This window comes from Mauremys reevesii, linkage group 2 (genome assembly GCF_016161935.1).
Source record: "Mauremys reevesii isolate NIE-2019 linkage group 2, ASM1616193v1, whole genome shotgun sequence".
NCBI lineage: Eukaryota > Metazoa > Chordata > Testudines > Geoemydidae > Mauremys > Mauremys reevesii.
Genome location: NC_052624.1, coordinates 15923492 through 15943668, shown reverse-complemented (window position 1 = coordinate 15943668; position 20177 = coordinate 15923492). Strand labels below are relative to the sequence as shown.

General features: G+C 44.9%; 1 protein-coding gene across 17 annotated transcripts in view; it reads left to right on the top strand.

The window, feature by feature from the left end:
- PRKAG2 (protein kinase AMP-activated non-catalytic subunit gamma 2) overlaps positions 1-20177 on the top strand; it is a 361996-nt gene that overhangs the window by 285313 nt on the left and 56506 nt on the right. For all 17 annotated transcript variants that reach the window (XR_005593967.1, XR_005593965.1, XR_005593966.1 and 14 more), the window contains one exon: positions 16547-16656. Coding sequence is in view for 12 of the 17 variants with exons in the window: in XM_039524125.1 (XP_039380059.1) it covers positions 16547-16656 (110 nt within the window). In the remaining 5 variants the exon portion in view is untranslated. The remainder of the gene's footprint in view (positions 1-16546; positions 16657-20177) is intronic.

Genomic DNA, 20177 nt, shown 5'->3' with positions numbered 1-20177 from the left:
TAGGCTTTCAGCAGTAAGGAGAGGGGGGGAAAACTGGCTTCAAATCTAAAGTCAAATTGTTATAATTGATTTAGTTAATGTCAGTTACACAAATATTTGTGTAAGGCCCACCAGGAGGATTCTTTACATCATTGAAACATTTATGGAAAGTGGGTTTTTTATTAGTTGGCAGCATTAACAAGCTGCTCTTGAGGCTCACAGATGCTGACTACAACAGTTGTGTACCTATAGCTGCTGAATGATCTCTTTGTGACTCTTGAACACTTTAATCAAACATGTGGAAAATGTTCCTCATGCAGTAGAACTTCCCGCTTTCAAGGTTTTCTGGAACCACAACCTGAAGTTGAACTGATATACTAGAATTCAGTCTAAATATAAAAAAGCATAGTATTGCTTATAGCTTGTCTCCATTTACCAGGGGATTGACACACTGCAATCGACTCACTGGGGGTCGATTTTTAGCAGGTGTAGTGAAGACCCGCTAAATCGATTGCCAATCATTCTCCCATCGACTCTGGTACTCCACCAGAACGAGAAGCATAAGGTAAGTCAACGAGAGAGTTTCTCCCGTTGATCCAGCGCAGTGTAAACACTGCAACAAGTCAGCCTAAGGTATATCGACTCCAGCTACGTTATTCACATACCTGGAGTTGCGTAACTTAGGTCGACTTAGCCTTGTAGCATAGACCTTCCTTTAGCTGCAAAGAGATAATTACTTGTACTGTGATGGTACCTGGAAGCCCCATTCATAGGCCAGGAGCCCCATTGTGCTAGGCACCATACAAACAGCAAAAAGTCAGTCCACAGTGGTCTGTTGTAGGCACTCCTGCACAAACTATAATAAGTATTTATACAGTATCTGTACAAAGAATTCCGTGGGATGCACTATAATTAGTTAAATATCTATTTGGGGATTACTAGTGCAAGTGCCTTAAATAATGATGATTAGAGGTATGCAGAGGTTTTTATATCTTTTAAGACTGCAAACTAAAATACCAGAATTTTCATTTTATTTGCAACTGTTAAGATCTGAGTAACCTTAAATAAATAATATTTGTATCTTGCACAATTGTTTACCAGCTGATTAAGGTGGATCCCTCTTCACATGAGGATAGTCTTTCAACACTGTTCCTCAATAAAATTAAACTTTACTTCAGGATTTCATGTGCATTTCTGTGTAACTGGAATTAAGGTCACAGTTTTTATAGCAGTTTCACTGTTACGTTATATTAAGTTTTAGTAAACTTTTATGCCATTAGGGTACACTGGTATGGAAACTTGCTGTTGAAAGTACTGTAATACAGTTTTACCTTTCATTGAGCTGAGCTAGTTTTGCTATAAAAATATTCAGACATATTGCAATTCTTTGAGAGAACTGTAGGTGTTTATACAGGTTTTTGGTAGTTACTGTGTGTGTGTGCGGTTTTTTTTTGTTTGGTTTTTACAAACACACTCTCACTTTGCAGCACCTTAATCTCAAAGCTCTAAAAGGTTGGGGAAAAGCAAGAATTTTATGTTTTGATATAGTCGTTAATTACATGATCACATACTAATTTTTTCCACAGGACCCCTGCCTCATTCAGTGCACAGGAGAGAGAATGCTTGTATTTTGAGCAGCTATTCAGTATAATTCCTCTTCATTCTTTGTTTACTGTACATCGGGGTCCCCAAACTTTTGAGGGCCATGTCCCCCCCTTACCTGTCCATGCCCCCACCTCCACTCTGGGAGCCAGAGCTGGGAGCAGCCGGACCCACAGCCAGGACCCACAGCGAGGTGCAGCTCTGCTCCCAGCCTTGCACCCAGCCTCGGCCCCAGGCTAGGAGTGGAGCCAAACCAAGGCTGTGGATTGGGCCAGGCATGAGACTGGGAGCCTGGGATGCAGCTGGGGGTGTGACCAGAGCAGAGCTGGGGGCACGGAGGGGCTGGTGGTGCTCCCTCCCTGCTCCCCCTGGGGGCTGGCCGGGCCCCACCGCACCTCCTCGGATGTTCCTCCAGGCCGCCCTAGAAGTGTGCGCCCCACACTTTGTGGATCTCTATACACTATTCAAACCCTACTCTGAAGACAGAATTAACAACTCCTCCAAGTACTTGTGCATATGTAAATTCCGCTGTTGATATGCGTACAACTCAAGAGCTTGAGATTGGAGACCTTTTGGTCAGCAGCATTTATACAGCACCCATATGCCCTCCCAGTCCTTATGCTTCAAGGCAAGGGCCTATAAAGGCAAAGTATGTTGGCCGCGACTCATTTCCTCTGACTACCTTGTGGCTTAGAGGCTAGAGCCCTGAGTGATTGAGAGACTGCCAGCCTTTCTTTACTAATTATAGTTACTGTTTTATAGCTATCCCTAGATTAGATGTTAGATTGCTAAAGAAATAGGAATACAACAGGCAGTTAATTGCCAACAGCATGGCATTATCTGGTTTTCCTGAATTCTAATGCTACCCCTCATGCAGGAGAGCTAACCCAGCCAAAATGGACAGTGTGTGTCTGGGAGAATTGCATATTTACAAATTGCATGTTTGTTGGGAGTCTTGCAGTTCTCAGTTCAGGAAAGATAAGGAGACTTGCCTTCAGGTCTTTGCGATGACTAAATCCATTGAACCTGCCTCCAAACCAGGTTCATGAGACACCACTCCTATCCCTGCAGGGGCCCTCGGAGCCCAAAAGTACAACTGCAAGCTCTCTGCCTACAAGAGTCCCGGCGCCAGCTACCCAAACAACAACCGCAAGGTTTGTGTCCTCCCTGGATAGGCCACATGGCTTCAGGAGCCTGGGAGACAAGGCTCCTCTAACAGGAAAACCTTCCTGCAGCACCAAACGTCTTCTGAGACTTCGTGGCCCTGAGTGGTTCCCTCTGAAGCTCCATCTTGTACCGATTCCAACTGGACAGCACTGAAATGCCTAGTACCAATAGATGTGCCTTTGGAAAGGAACTCATCACCGACCCAGGTACTATGTACCTCAACATCCACAGGGCTGGAGCCAGGTCAACCAGGGCTACACCCAAGTGCCTCTCCTTTACTGTAGTGGCGATTGCAATAGTGCCTCAAGAGAACCAGGTTCCAGACCACCATCTACACCATTGGTAGACAAATTGAGACTGGAAGTAAGGCGCATGTTTTTACAGTGATAAACTGTTCAATGATTGATTATTCAGTGGTCATGGGGGATTCGTTATCACTGTCAATGTTTAAATCAAGATTGGATGTTTTTGTAAAATATATGCTCTAGGAATTATTTTGGGGAAGTGCTATGGCCTGTGCTAGACAGTTCAGACTAAATCAGAGATCCCCAAACTGTGGGGCATGCCCCCTAGAGGGCTGCAAAGGAACGTTCGAGGACGTGCAGCTGGGGCCCAGGCAGGCAGGGAGCACCACCCCGCCCTGCTGCCAGCCTAGGAGCCCTTTACCCCTGTCCCCGTCCCCTCCCTCCCAGAGCTGTGGCCCTGGCTCCCGGGGGGAAGGGGGAGGTTTCATGAATAGGAGTAAGGGGGGGCCCAAGGTAAAAAGTTTGGGAACCCCTTGACTAAATGATCACAATAGTCTCTTCTGGCCTTTGAATCTACAAAAACCACCTAGGCTGCCAGCACCATAAAAGTACTTGGCATCAATAGCTCGCCAGATATATCAGGAACTGCAGTCTCCCTTGATGTCGATTTTAAGCCCTACAGTTGGTACTGATTCTATCCATTGGTGTGGCACAGTCAGTCCCAAACATACTGAGAGCCACAATACTGCCCATGGATCCATGTTATATGTTCTCCTTGGCATCTTCAGAGTTGAAGGATGAGGACAATCCATACCAGCAGCATCTCTACTTACCCAAAATGTCACCACAACCCTCAACATAATACAGAGTCAAGACACTCTCTTTGTGGGAGAAGAGATACTGGGACATGCAAAATCGTGAGCCTTGGTTCTCCTAATCAGGGCCACTAGGCTTGTATCCACCAGGGCCCATATGGCCCTGTTGGGGATGTTGGTCTCCTCAGATCAGCCTTAGCCAGTGGGACCAACACCACCACCAGAAGACTGTCATCCATGGTAGTGGTCCCTGAGACCGCACAACAACCCCTCCCAGTTGCGCTGCAACCGCAGGTGAAATGGGAACAGAGGGAAGAATATGCACCAGAAGGTGACTTCCCAGCCCCAGTGACCCTGTTTTTCTCATCCCCAAATGAGGTCATAGTATCACCAAGACCCCACAATCAGATGATTACAAAGGTTTCCTAGATTTACTAATAAAGGTTACTGAGGCCCTCCAAATACCTCTTGAGGAAGTTCAGGAGCAGAATGGTAAGTAAATGGACATTCTCCAGCCCTCTTCAATGGGAAAGGTAACCTCGCTGTCGGAAAGGGCTATCATAGACCCAGCCAAACCCTTGTGGTAGACACCTGCCCCAATTCTTTTGCCTTTTGCAAGATAGAAAATATAAGATGCTTCCCAAGGGTGTGGAATTCCTGTACACACACACGCTCTCCCATCCTCCCTGGTAGTCACAGTGGTGAACAAAAAGGAAAAACAATTTAGGTCCTCACCAAAAGAGAGAACCAAAGAAATGAGATTTATTTGGCTGGAAAGCCTACTTCTCAGCAAGTTAGTTCCATGTGGCCTATTACTTGGCTATATTGACCATTTGACTTCTGCATACGTGAAACTGCTTACCTTTTCAGATGGCCTGCAAATCGAGATTTGCAAGGCATTTGTGTCAATAGACAACAAGGGCCAGCTAGCGGCCAGGACAAGCCTGTAAGTGGCACAGGATGTGGCAGAACAGCTTCCAGATTCATGTCATCAATGGTCGTTATGTGGCAGGCATCCTGGCTTTAGAGATCAGAATTCCTTAGAAGTCTAAATGATAGTGGAGGACTTTCCCTTCAAAGTAGCTGAACTATTCAGCTCTAATGAGGCCCTCCATACATAGGGAGGCTCACGAGTCCTTCAGAGTTCCCTTGGAGAGTATGTGGCAGTTCCTAAGAGGAATTTCAAACTGGCTTATTCCTCTCAGGGATCACATCTGCCTCCCTTCTAGCATCAAAGAACATCCAAACCCTCTAGGAAATGTCACTTTTTCCATAGGAAGGCTGACAGCCTATTGCTCCATCCCACACCAACCAACCCTTCCAGTCCCAGAAGCATCAATTTTGATGGGACAGTTGAAAGAGGTGTTCTACTCTACCAACTCTAGAAATTCTAGACCAGGGATTCTCAAATTCATTGCACCATGACCCTGCATTTCTGACAAATATTACTACACGCTCCGAGGAGGGTGGACTGAAGTCTGAGCCCATCCGGGACCTGCCACCCCATGTGGGGGGACCAAAGCCCAAGCCCCACCACCCCTGGTGCAGGGGGGGACGGGGAGCCAAGCCCAAGGGCTTCAGCCCCAGCCAGAGGGCTTGTAACCCTAGCCCTGCTGCCAAGGGCTGAAACCCAAGGCTTTCGGCTTCGGCCCTGGGGCTCAGGCTTTGGCTTCAGCCCTGGGCCTCAGCAAATCCAAGCCAGCCTTGGCAACCCCATTAAAACATGATCATGACCCACTTTGGGGTCCCAAACCACAGTTTGAGAACCCCTGTTCTAGAGATTTCCTTTCAAAATAGTCTAATATACCACTGACTAAATCTTTGAGGGTGGTGGTGGGTGCTTCAGGGGGGACGGACGGACGATGACATTGGTGGGGCCAGCAGTCTCCCTACTTGGCTCCGTGCTTCCCTGGAAGCGGTGACATCCCCTTTGCTCAGCTTCTAGGCGGAGGCATAGCCAGGCAGCTCTGCGTGCTGCCGCCTCCCACAGCGCTGGCTTCACAGGTTCCATTGGCTGGGAACCGCGGGAGCAGGGCCTGAAAGCAGCATGCAGAGCTACCTGGCTATGCCTCCGCCTAGGAGCTGAGCAAAGAGGATGTCACCGCCTCCGTGGAGCCCCCAGGTAAGCGCCGCCCAGAGCCCACCTCACCCCAGCCCCTGCCACATCCAAACTCTGCTGCGGCTGGTGGGAGACGAGGGCAGATTGGCCCACAACTGCCCCAGCAGCGGCCAGTGTGACTGACACAGTGGCTGCCTGAGCTCCCCCAGGCCAGACACACCGGCTGCTGCAGAAGTCACTGAGGTCACAGTTTTTATCTGTATCAGTTGTATTACTGTATTAGACTTAGATTTGCATGTTTTATTTTATTTTACTTGGTCGTTCACTTTGTTCTGTCTGTTACTACTTGGAATCGCTTAAATCCTACTTTCTGTATTTAATAAAATCACTTTTTACTTAATTAACCCAGAGTATGTATTAATACCGGGGGTGCAAACAGCTGTGCATATCTCTCTATCAGTGTTATAGAGGGCGAGCAGTTTGAGTTTACTCTGTATAAGCTTTATACAGGGTAAAACGGATTTATTTGGGTTTAGACCCCACTGAGAGTTGGGCATCTGAGTGTTAAAGATAAGAACATTTCTGTAAGCTGCTTTCAGTCAAGCCTACTGCTGTTGGGGACGTGGTTCAGACCTGGGTCTGGGTTTGCAGCAGGCTAGCGAGCCTGGCTCAAACCAGGCAGGGCACTGCAGTCCTAAGCTGCCAGGGCAGGAAAGCAGGGGCAGAAGTAGTCTTGGCACTCCCAAGCTGGGTTCTGTGATCCAACCTGTCACAACTATATACATAAATTCGTCACCAAGGTAAGTTTGTGGTTAAGCATCTTCCAATCTTTCTATTCTAAAATATCCAAGCCTAGTGTCAGTTCAGTGTTCCTGCAGTTACTCCTCCCTTAAGCACACTATTCTTGAGTCCCCAAAACTCAGGGGGACTGTTGGGCCATTTATCTATGCCAAACTTCATAGGCAGCAAAGCCTTGTGCTAACTGCTTAAGATGATGCCTTACAAGATACAGACCAGTAGGTTCCTTGCATCACTGCTAAGCAAAATTAAAATGGTAAAGCCAGCTCTATGGGCTACAACACCTAAGCCCCTTCCCCATCCCTTTTCAGGGACTCATCTCAAGAGGATCCATTACGTCTAGAGAGAAGCATGAGGATGTCCTGACATAATAGAAGAGATCTCCTCACAATATGGGGGAAATGGAGTTTACAGCAGCTATTTCCCTATCCTGGACCTGTAGAACCTCAACACGCTAATTTGCAAGCTGAAATTCAGGATGGACACCCTTACGTCGATAATCCCAACTCTGGAGTACAGAGCCTGGTTTGTGTATCTCAGCCTTCAGGATGCATACTTCCACATATTCATCATTCCACACCATAGGAAGTACCTACAGTAGGCCAGGATCACTACCAGTATCAAGTACTGCCCTTGAGAATCGCCACAGTATGAAGAATGCTACCAGTCCAGTACCAAGATGCTATCAGTAGTGGCAGCTCACCTGAGAAGGTGCAGCATCACCATATTTCCTAACCTGGGAGATTGGCTCATACAGGGCAAATCTCAACAGACCTCTGAACACATGTTCACTTGCTTCCAGAAGTTAAGCCTACGTCAACAAACAGAAATCAACTTTAATCCTGGTTCAGATAATCAAATTCATCAGGGCCATCCTAGACAATTCCACATCCAGGGCCTACCTACCTCAGGGCAAGTTATTTAAACTGTTTGCCATAACTTTTCAACCAGAGAAGAACTGACATACCTATATAAGATGATGTCTCACCCTCCTAGGTCATATGGCCTTTTGCATGTCATAATGCCATATGCTGAACTTCACGTTGGATGCTGATAGATTTTTGGTTAAAGCTGGCTTTCACAGCCAACAAACATCACCTGGACATCTCTCCTCATCCCACCTTTTGGTCCTATTATCACTGAAATGATGGAAAAACCCAATAAATGCCTGTAGAGGGGGTCCCTTTCTAGATGCCTTTGCCATCCTTCCTAGCCTATGTCATGGATCCATCCTTGTTAGGGTGGAGTGTACATATGGACAGATTAAAGGTACAGGGCTCATCCTGCCCAAGGAAGAAGAGAACGCACATCGATTTCCTAGAACTCAGAGCTGTACGGAAGATCTGAAAATCCTTCCGCCACCTAATAGGATAGTTGGTACAGATCATGACTGACAAATATGAGCACCATGTTTTATATCCACAAATAATGTGAAGTAAGGTCTTCCTCTCTCTCTCCCAGGAAGCCATCAGGCTTTGGAATTGGTGCCCCAAACATTAGTTATTCCTGAAAGCAGTATGCTTTCCTGGACCACAGAACATGCATGTAGACAACCTCACAGATACTTCCTCCCAAATAATGAACGGATGATTTCAAGACCAGATCCTGGAGAATGTCTTCAAGGCCTGGGGCAAGCCCAAGATGGACTTCTTCACCACTCAATACAAGAAGCATCAAATTCTGCTCAAGGGTAGGAATGAGTCCAAGAGTCATAGCAGATGAGTTTCCAATACCACGTTCAGGAGACATGAGGGGGGTGTGTGTGTGTGTGTCTTCCCCACCGCTCCCCAACACCTCTGATTCATAGAGTGCTCTGTAAACAAGATTCAGCCAAGCTAATCCTCATAGCTTCTGCATGGCCCAGGCAATAGAGGTTTAGCAACTGAACCAATCAGTATCCCAAACCAAAACCTTACATCTGCTTCCAGACCTTCTGTCTCAGGACCATGGACAAAACCTACACCCAAATCTGACAGCCTTGCTGTGACAGTGGCATACTAGATACCACTTTATGCCAAAATCTCCATGCCTCGCTTGGATATTGCCACGTGCATAGTAGAAACTCAGTCTGTTTCAGCTGTGTTTTTAATATTTCAGAAATATTAATTAGAACTATAAAAATATACTTTCTATTTAGACGTTATTGAATGCTTGTAAGTTGCTACATGCATTAATCTCATGTACTTAACATACCTGTCTCATATTGTAAGGTAGTATTTGAGCATTTGCATTGTAATTCTCTGTGTAAATCACTAGACAGGAAAGAGACATGAATTAGTGAGAAATGCTGGTTCCTGACCAAAGGGATGAACTGCCCAACAGAGAAGCCTTTGTAGAAGGCTTCCCTCCACATGGAAAGGAGATGTGCAAAGTAAATTCTTTCCATCAGCTGAACTGGCAGCTCAGAGAAGGCGGGGGAGGGGGAAGGAGTAGTTTCTCCTTGTCAGGAACTTTTATTTCTGTGCTGCTTGGATTCTCAAGGGCAAGGATTTGTAGGCATAAACAAGAGATCCCCAGTGTGTAGCCTGAGTTAGTCCTAAGGGACCTATAGAGTTTGCGCATTACAGAAGCTTCTATTACCTTTTGAAACTTAAGACTAACTCATTTGTGTGTGTTTACCTTCTTTAACCTTGGAAATAAGTCTTATTTCTTTTTCCTTTATATAATACATTTTTAGATAGTTATAGGATTGGCTACAAGTGTTTTCTTTGGTATGAGATTTAAGATATGATTGACTTGTTGTAAGTGACTAGTCCCTTGAGAGTGGAAGTAATCTGAATTTGGGTGGAGGGTTGGTGTAAGGGAGTTTTGGAGGCTTACCTAGGTGGCAAGATAGATCGCAGTGCCCAAAGGGACTGTCTGTGACTCCATGTTAAGGCTGTTAGTGCTTGAGGAGTTTACATTTGATGAGTGGTTGGTGAAATCCACTTGAAACTAATTTGGAGTTTTGTGTCCCGCTTCTTAACTGTCTGCCATGAGCTTGGTACTCATGTTCTTGAGTCACTGCAGAACTGTTTGACACCTGCATATCACTGCATAGCTAGGTGGATGCCAACAATAGAACAGGAAAGTTCTTTCACAGTTAGGTTCATCTTGTTGATTCTTTTCTGCTGTTAGGGAAGTTTTCACAATCTAGTAAAATGGACAATATTTTTCTCACTGGTGCCAGAAATCCATGATGCCTCATCACTCTTCAAATACTTGGCTATTTACTTTGGTTAAAACACACAAACCTGTCCCTCAGTTTTGTCAAGTTGCACCTAGTGGCCATATCAGCTCACCATCCACTGGTGGAGTGCCATACAATATTTTCTCATCTGTTCGTAATTAGGTTTCCAGGAAGGCCTAGTTAAAGTATTCCCACCAGTTAAGAAACTTCTATCCCCATGGGACTTGAACCTGGTACTCTCAGCCCTCATGGGGCCAACCTTCAAATCCATGGCCTCTTCTTCCCTACTGCACCTTTCCACGAAAGTGATATTTTTAACTGATATAGCTTTGTGCCAGAAGAGTTAGGGAAATGCAGGCATTGGCTGATCTGCTGTACTCCGTATTCTACAAGGACACTCTGAATTTTGTTCAAAAGTAGTAATAGAATTTCAACTGAACCAACAAATACACCTACTATTGTTCTTCCCGAAACTTCATGTGCTCGGAGCTGAGGCAGCACTATACACTCTCTAGACATTAGGAGAGTGCTAGGTTACTACCTAAATAGGAAGTCATCAAGACTGTTCATCTCCATAGCAGAGAAGTTGAAAGGCTCTGCAATTTCATCTCAGAATAAGAGATCCAGTTTGACAATCTCAATCAGAATGGCCTTTCCTGTAGCCAAGGGAGAGCCACCGCTCACAAGCCGCATCTGTGACACCACTGTGTAATTTGCCAGTATTAGACATTGTTACCAGATTTGCCCGTTACTTTGGGGTATGCTCATTTATTAGGGTTCCTTTTCAGGGGAGGGGGATTCTGTAATTTTATTAATGTACTGCTTATGTCACTTGTGTGTTCATATAGAGCTCTACTCCTCCCTCTGCAAGTCCCCTCCCGATGGAGCTATCCTGCAGGACCTAGGTTCCCCAGGGCTGGGTTCTTCCAGCCCCAGAACCAGATGAGCGCGCGCACACACACCAGAGCAAGTCTGAGTGGACCGGGTCAAGCAGCACTTTTAAGCTGTCACCCTTATATGCCCCTGGGCTCAATAGGCTGGGTCAGGTAGCACTTCCAAGCTGCAACCCTTATATGCCACAGGTTTAGCACGTCCCTATCCGCACTTTCACGTTACAGTTATACGGGTAGTAACCCACTTGATGAGCAAACCCCACAGTATTTTGAGCGCTACAGGGATCTTTAGCTTAGGTAAAAAAAAAAAATGGGGGAAGCTAAAAACACAAAAGAGTAAAGTTCAGGGACAGAGAAGAAACCAGCTTAACCATAAAAGTTATTTATTGAATAACGGTGATAACTACACAAGGAGAGCCTAAACCCACATAACAGTTACATTATTAAAGGTTAATACCTGAGGTAGAAAAGAAGAGAGAGGGATCTCACACACTCCATAGAGCTTGAACTGGTCAGGGTTCCCAGGTGATGGTGGTAGTTCAGGGTCCTGAGTGCTGGAGAGAGGCAGAGCCCCCAGCACAATCACTCAGGAGTAGATGGTGTCCCAGTGGCACTGATGCATAGTTTGGGTCCCTGTATCAGAACACTTGGGCATAGGTAGGGGTTTTTGTAGAGAATACAACGGTTCAAGGGACCACACTAGATTTGTTTATGGGTAAACTGATGACTCAAAGGTTTTCTTTAGGCTAGACAATAGGAGCTGATCACTCTTGGCTATGGGTGGTGTTTTCTTCCAGAGAGCTCACAATGCAATTAGGCTGCTTCAGTATTTTGATTATCAGTCAAGGATTCATTACTAGAATTGGTCTGATAACTGCTGACCTGGGTGTGTGCAGGCATAGGTTCATTAACATTTGGAGCAGAGATTCCCCCCCCCCCCATGATGCAGTGCTTCCCTGCTTTTCTGGTCCCAGAGTTCAGTGCAGTTCTGTTCTGTATGCTAATGGAGATGCCTTAATCTTCTCACCCTTGTCAGGAGCGGTCTAGGTGTATTTCCCAACACCCTTCACTGCTCTCTGCGAGTCTTTTCTCTGATCGGTTTTGGCTCAAGTAGAGTCTGGTGCGGGATGGGGGGTGTCTTTCATGAGTCAGACAGGCTGGATACTGCACCCTGGTTCCCCAAGAACACAGAGTTGACTGGTATCAACATCTGCAAAGCAGTTGTGTTTGGCATCAGTATACATTCTCAAAATACTGGCCCCTAAACTCAGGCTTCCATGTCCGATGCTGCATTTGCTAAAGCAGTTCTTCACTTGTCTAACTAATCACTCCAAGCCCACCTCCTTAACTCAGTCACTATTTGGGAGGTACCATCAGTGGAGTGTGCATATGGACAAGCAATTCAAGGAGAATGGGAAGTTACCTTGAATTCCAGTTACTTGTACACTAACTATTGTCCACATACACATTCTGCAATCTGCCCTTTCATCCTGTCTACCTCCGAGTCCTCTTTGGCAATTCTGTGGTAAGAAGGAACCAAATAGCATCTGATGCCCTTTGCCCTTGTATGCTGTTGTCGCAGAGTATGATGACTGGGAGGCCACATGTGGACTGTATGGATCAGCTGTTGTCAACACGCGGTCTGCATGCAGCCCAATTAACACACAGCTGTAGCCCAGCTCAGGTGTGTGCTAAAGACCACATGCTGGTCTGCCAGCTGCCTCTTGGCCCCACATGGCAGGCTCGGGGTCCAGGCTGCAGGCTTTGGGCTGTCCTCCCCCTGGTCTCCTGTAGTGGCAGGGCTGGGGTCTGGGCTGCCCCTCTGCGGACCCCCACCCCACACATACACAGCAGCAGGGTCAGGCTCCAGGGTCCCAGCTGCCCCCAGCCCCACGCAGCAGCAGCTTTGGGGCTCCTGGATACCCCCTGACCCCGGCAGGGTAAGGGTCTGGGTCCCAACGGTCCCCCAGCCCTACACAGTGGGGTCCAGGATCTCTGCTGCCCACTCAGCACTCTGCTCCTGGCCCCACTCTGTGGAGGGGTCTCTGGGCAGAGGGTTCTGGGCAGAGAAATTGGGGGGGTTGGCTAGGGGGCACTGTGGTTTTCAACCTGTGGCCCAGGTAACACTTGTTGGGCCGCATATGCAGCCCACAATGAGAAACAGGTTGAGAACCACTGGTGTTGAACTGCTGGTGAAATGTTTCTAATCTTGAGGCATATGCCCACCATCAGTTGAATCTGCATATGTATAGCACATCTTGAACTCCAGTTACTGTACACAGGCTTTTCTATGGTGCTTATCACTATTTGTATCTGAATGCATTGTTTCACAAATAACAAACTTTCACAATTCCCCTGTAAGGGGAGGAGGCAGTATTATCTCCATTGTACAGAGCAGGGAATTGAGTCACAGACTAATAGATACTGCTGATCTTAATTTTGGGTGCCTAACTTAAGACACACAGGGCCTGATTATTTCAGAGTTCTTAACATTATGGCCTGGTCTACACTACGCGTTTAAACCGGTTTAAGGAGTGTAAAACCGATTTAACACCACACCCGTCCACACTAAGAGGCCCTTTATATCGATATAAAGGGCTCTTTAAACTGATTTGTGTACTCCTCCCTAACGAGAGGAGTAGCGCTAGTATCGTTATTACCATATCGGATTAGGGTTAGTGTGGCCGCAAATCGACGGTATTGGCCTCCGGGCGATATCCCACAGTGCACCACTGACCGCTCTGGACAGGAATCTGAACTCGGATGCAGTGGCCAGGTAGACAGGAAAAGCCCTGCGAACTTTTGAATATTTCCTGTTTGCCCAGCGTGGAGCTCCGATCAGAACGGGTGGCGATGCAGTCCGAAATCAAAATAAAAAAAGAGCTCCAGCATGGACCATGCGGATGTGATTGCAGTAAGGGCAGGCAAATCTGTTCTATCAGCGCTCCGTTACAGAAGACAAAATTCAAAATCATTTTTTAAAAATCTCCACACAGACGCCATTGCTGGAGCTCTTTTTTTAATTTTGATTTCGGACTGCATTGCCACCCGTTGCTTTCCCAGAGGAAGGAGTGACTGATGACATTTACCCAGAACCACCCATGACAATGATTTTTGCCCCATCAGGCACTGGGATCTCAACCCGGAAATTCCAAGGAGTGGGGGAGGCTGCGGGAACTATGGGATAGCTACAGAATAGCTACCCACAGTGCAACGCTCCAGAAGTCGACGCTAGCCTCGGACCGTGGACGCACACCACCGATTTAATGTGTTTAGTGTGGCCGCGCGCACTCGATTTTATGCAATCTGTTTTGCTAAACCGGTTTATGTAAAATCGGAATAATCCCGTAGTGTAGACGTACCCTATGTAACACTCTATTGGCAGCACAGCTCCCACTGACTTCACTTGTAGCTGTGAGCTCTTAACATTTCTGAAAAATCAGATCTCAGGGACTCAAGTTGGGCACCAGAAAATAAGAAACACACAATTAATGACCACTTCTGAAAAGCTTGCTATAAGGGACTTGCTTGGCATCACATATCCCTGCCTATGTCACAGAGAATCCGATTCTCCAGGGCAGCATTCAGCTGCCTTAGCCATGAGACCTTCCTTTCTCTTCCTGTAATCCCCTGCCTAATTGACTCCTCACCTACTAACTTTTGAAAGAAATGAGACTGGGGTCCTATAGATAAATCTCCTTTACTACAGAACCCTGAATTTATCCCCAGAGCAGGTCCATAGTGTGTACTGAACAAGGTAGGGGTCCTGTAGAGAAAATAGTATGTGATCATGTAATTAAAGACTATCATAATGCATGTTCACAAGGGGAGCAAATTAAGCCTTAATTCTGGCACTTCCTAACTTTTGAGTTCTTGACTTTACTACCTTAATGTTCTTTTATCAGTTAGTTTGTATGAATGTAACTTCCTAGCTTTTAAAAAAAACAAAAAAACCCACAACCATCTGGTGCTGTCATATGGATAATCACATGGTCATCAGCAGGTTGGAACCATTAGATCCACTACACAGACTGTTACAGGTCAAGTGGTAGAGTACCCGATAGTAGTAGTAGATTGTCATCCTCTGTATGGACCAGCACTAGGGGGGATGACATACTATTCCAGTGGATTTCACAGATATTTGCTGACCTAGAATAGAGACACTCTTTTTGAATCTTGCGTTTCATCCCAGGTTCTGGAGGGGAGCGTGCACAGGCTCTTCATCCCATCTTTCCTCTCTGCCTCCCCCCAACACTTGACTCCTGCCCTGCCCCTCCTGCCTGTTCTTGTGTTTTCTGAGTCCTGTTCTCCTTGCTTGCCAGTCTCCACTCTTGAAGAGTCCCATTCTAGTTCCCATCCATCCTCAGTTCTTTGTGCCCAGTCTCCTTGCCCAGCCAATTCTAAATTCCCCTTTTTTCGTTTCTCGTCCAATGTGTTGTGTGCACACACACACCCAGGCTGGATCACAGTCCTCTTTCCGAGCTGCTCCCGGGCTACTGTCAGTTCCCTTGTCCCAGTCTCTCTGTCTAGCCAGTCTCATTCACTCTTCCTCATCTCCTACCCTTCCCAGCTCCTTGCCCAATTTCTGTGTTTCTCTTCATGTCCCCAGTCTCTCTCCTATCCTTCCTGCCAGTCTTAGTCTCACTAGATTCCTTGTCTCAATCTACTCCTTCCCCTCCCCCTGGTCTGGCTTTCATCCCACCTGCATTCAGATCAGATGGTTTCCTCCACACTGGGTGCCAGCAGGGTTGGAGGGCAGGGATGGTGAGTGCCATTGAGTACACAGGAGAGACAGGCTCCATGCTCTCAGTTCCAGTGCCCAGCCCACATCGCCCTGAAACAGCCGTTATGGGAAAAATCCAACTTTGCCCTTGTAGCCTTGGGCTGGGTGGAATATGCTCAGTTGCTCTGGGGTTATGGTGCATTCAAAGTCTGGGCAGCCCTAGGAGCTGTGAGGCTTGAGCATGCTCAGTGAGGACTGAATCTTTAGAGACTTTAGCTGCAAACTAACAAGTCTCTACTGATGATGCATAACTGTGATTGCTTTCAGAAGCTTATGATATAGACAAATTTGGGCAGATTTTCATGGGGATGGCAAAAGGCACATTTCTGACAGTCCATCTCTGCCAAATTTCAAGTCCTTCTCCAAATCATAAGAATACTAGAGCAATTCAGAGGAGAGGTCACCAGAATTTAACATGGGGAGAGCAGCAGGAATACATTGTTTTGCCCTTGCCTTGTTCTCGGAAATGGCTGAGCTGTTTGGCTGTAATCTTAAAAGCTTGAGCCAGATATCTAGCCCATAAAACTCCTGCCAAAATGGCGTTTGTCAAAGCTCTAAGTGATTTGAAAATAGGGTCTTATGGGAAATGTTGAGCAACCTTAATAGGTGGTGCTATCAGCCCTGCCTATAATTTGCCAAACTTGCCTACTAGTCCTCCAGTTCCCTGTCAGAGAAATAACTATATCAAAAAAACATGGGTATAAAGCAAAATTAATATCCCAAACAAAGAGAAAATGTTGAATAGACTAGATATTGGAGACATTTATTGCCTTATTCAAGGAATTCTGTTCAGTTAAATCAATGTGACATGTCAGTCTCAAACTGTAATTCCAATGTGTAATCAGAGGAAAGATGGGTCTGAGCTGCAGAACTCTGATCTGATGCTTGAACCATCTCATTATGTTTGTGTTCCAAAGATTTTTGCTTTGGGACTGTTCATCTTTTAAAATGGTGCCTAAATGATTTGATGGTATGCTCTTCTTTTGCATTTAAAAAAAAACAAACCAGATCTTTTAAGTGTTCCTTCTTCTTACAGCATCTGAAGAATCGGAAAGCGACATCTACATGCGATTCATGAAGTCTAACAAGTGTTATGACATAGTACCAACAAGTTCTAAGCTTGTTGTTTTTGACACTACGTTACAAGTAAGTGCTTAAGACTACATTTTGTTGCAATTCAGTTGCCTTTTAAAATACGCACATAGGTATCATCCTCGAATGCTGTGTGAAATTGATTTCTCTTTAGAGAAAACTGTTTTTGAGATGCTTTTTGGGTCCAAGAATCGGTAATACGTTTTTGAAAGTGTGTACATCTGTATAGGAGGGAACTTTCATATTTTACTTTGAGTCAATAGTTAGCGTAACCTTCAAATAGACATGGAGCTTTACTGACTTTCCAATGGGGGATAGGTAAATGAAATAGTTATCAAAATATCAATATCTATGATTATGCAGGAGTATGGATATTATGCAAATTATCAATGTTTTGAGCCTTGCCTTTTAAGATTAAATAATCCTCTGAATTAAATAAGTGTGTAATTCCTTGGAGGTCCTACATTTTACCAGTAAATCATCAGCGTATTTTAGCTAGTTTAGATTTTTGGTTTTGTGTGCATGATGTATGCAGTTGCCAAAAGCAGAAAGTACTAGAAGTTCAGTCCATTCTGGAAACATTAAGAATAATTTGTTCTGAAATTAGGGGCACACCATTTGGTTCTTTCTAGACTCTTCAGATTTTGTTGGTTCTATTTGGAGTGATTTTTAAAGGAAGCAGCAAAAGGGGGCTATTAACTTTAGCCTGATTAAAAAGACTGAGATGAGATGAGACATGCTCTGCTCCTAGTGTCCCCTGAAAAGATAAATGATGCAGTGGTAACTGTTTGGTTTTGGGTTTGTTTGGTTTTTTTGAAAATTTTAAGAAAAGACCTCTTTCATTCTGATGCAAGGAAGATACTACAATTTGAATCTACAGGTTGGTTTATTTATTGCTTACTGTAAGTCTGGTTGCTCTTTTGTGGCTTTAAAATCGCAATTTCACTTTCTTTTTTTTTTTCTTTTCTTTTTTTTTTAAATGTGATAGTGGAATAGCAAGTATATACCGATCTGTGTTAGCCTCTAGAGGCTATATGTATCAATTTGATTTTTACCTAGGGAATTTTGATAGACACAATTGAAAATACACCAGTCTAAAACTTGTATTTCTGAGGGCTTGTCTAAACTCAAAAATTTAAGTTGACGTACAACTACCACAGTAATTAAAGTGGTAGTTCACATCCACACTTGCTGCTTTTGTCAGTGGTGTGTCTCCTCACTCAGAGCGATTCCACTGTCTGAAGTGGGGCACTGACAGCTGGAGCCTGGCAGCTGGCCCCTGCTACCACTGACAGTCCGAGTTGTCATGGGGCTCCAGCTAGCAGCCCCACTCAGGGCTGACAGCCAACAGGCGAGGTAGTAAGTGTCTACATGGATGCTGTGTCACCCTAACTACATGGACGTAAGGGCTACACCTCTTGTGGAGGTGGTGTTATGCCTGTGTGGTTGGGGACTCACTTTGATCACTATCTGTACAGTGCCAGGTTTCAAAGTGGTAGCCATGTTAGTCTGAGTGTGCTGTTGGGGTCCCAGTAATAAATGTTGGTGACAGCCGTTTTGCTAAAGAAAAGTGACTGGGTTAATGATGCTAGCAGCATGAAAAGCCCAGCGTGAGAGACTGATTAATCAGTTGTCAAGCCATAGTGAAGTTTATTTGATTGGAAGAAAAACCTGAAGATTTCATAGAAAACTTTTGAGTAAAAACATTTGTGGAGAGGTTAACCGACAAGTATATTCAGGTGAACAATTGGAACGTAACTTAAAATTTTAATAAAATTAAAGGAAGTAAACAAGTGTATCTGTCCGCCCATTTTGAGAGAGTTAATACCTCAGGATCTTAACATCACAGATCAAATCTTACACTTTGCTGGTAATTTAAGACCAAACGCTGTGTGGGAATCAGTGTTCACTGTTCCCATTGAAATCAGTGGGATTTGTGCATGCTTGACATCTTTACTGGATCTGGTCCTTTTAGAAAACTGACTTACAATTATTTCTTGGGATTTTTAAAAAGTGGTTTCTTGGCAAGCTCCTTGGTGCCTCTTCCATAGATTACCAGAACATATGTCACTCCCAAATATATTTTTGTAACTTGCTTGCAAAATTCACAGGTTCTGTAGCTAAACTGCATAAAAGACATAAGATAGTCTTATCTACCTTACACCAGTGTAAATCAGAAGTGATCAATGGAATTATATTGGTCTATAATAGATAAGGAAGATAAAAATCAGACCTTCATTAATATTTAGTTCTTTATTGTGCTGGTGAGTTACTCTGGAAGAATGTTTTTGAGTAGTTGCTGGATCCTCAATATCCTTTCTCCCCTTAGTAATTGGAGATGGGATTATTTTCAGTCAAGGCTAGGTTTGAGAATGAATAGATTTCTGATTTGGTGGTACAAATCGTGTCTTTAAGACCATCAGAAAACTGTAGTTGTTCTCATGGTTAACAATAAAATTGGTATACATTACATAGTAGTAAGCCTCACTACAGATTATAATACTTCAAAGGTAGATGGAAAGAAAACTCTACAATACAAAAGGAGCAAGATTCAGTGAAATATAAAAGTACCCAAATATCCTGGAGGATCTTAAACTATATCTACACACTACATGCCACCACTAGTGATGTATAGTACGTGTAGCTTCATGCCACAGTGAAAATCAGGATGTGTCCACACTGGTGTGTGTAGCTGTGCATGTCAATTAAATGTTTTCCCAGAGTGGCAGCAGCAGGGAAAGGCTTCATACTCTCCCTGTGGCTGGAGCTTTTCACTGAGGTGAGGAAAGTTTCTGGTAGTGGGGAGGCAGTGGAGAAAAGTTGTGTGACATATAAGCGCCGCAACTGATAGATGAACTTTCTGCCCTCTTGCACCTGACACTTGCCAGGATTTACATCTCCCTTAGGACAATAGCAGCAGAGTGTGGGAGAATCCTTGGAGCCCCGAGGGTTTTATATCCCATGTGGAGCAAGGAATTCCCTGTCTTGGGGAGAGAGGGGGGTAGCTGGATGGGTGTGGTTTTTTGGGTTTTTTTTTTAGATTTTAAAAATTCTATTAAAAGAACCTTCAGATTACAAAGTCATTAACTAAAAACTTACAAAATGACAGAATTAAGGTTAAGACAGCCTTAGCTCAACCCCCTTGCCACAGAACCCCTGCCTCATTCAGTGTATGACCCTAGGTCTTATTCAGTGCATACCATCCAAACTGTACATGCAAATTTATTAATTACATCTGCGTATTAGGGTGGTGCTGTCACCATAATATCTGAGTATTTCACAAGTATTAATGTATTTATCTTCACAACACACATGAGATTGGATGGTGGTGTAAAGTGGGGATGATAACAGAGGCACAGAAAGTAAGGCCAGAATTGTCAAACTAATGGTGAGTGCCCAATCTGAGAAACATAGGGTTTGTTTTTTTGTGTTTTGTTTTTCCTCCCTCCCCTCCCCCCCCTCGCCCCAGTACTTATCACTGTTGTGGTAGCTTTTTTATTCATTTCTGTTTTTTGTTTATATTCAGTGCACAGCTCCCACTGATTTCATTTGCAACTATGAACACTCACCACTTT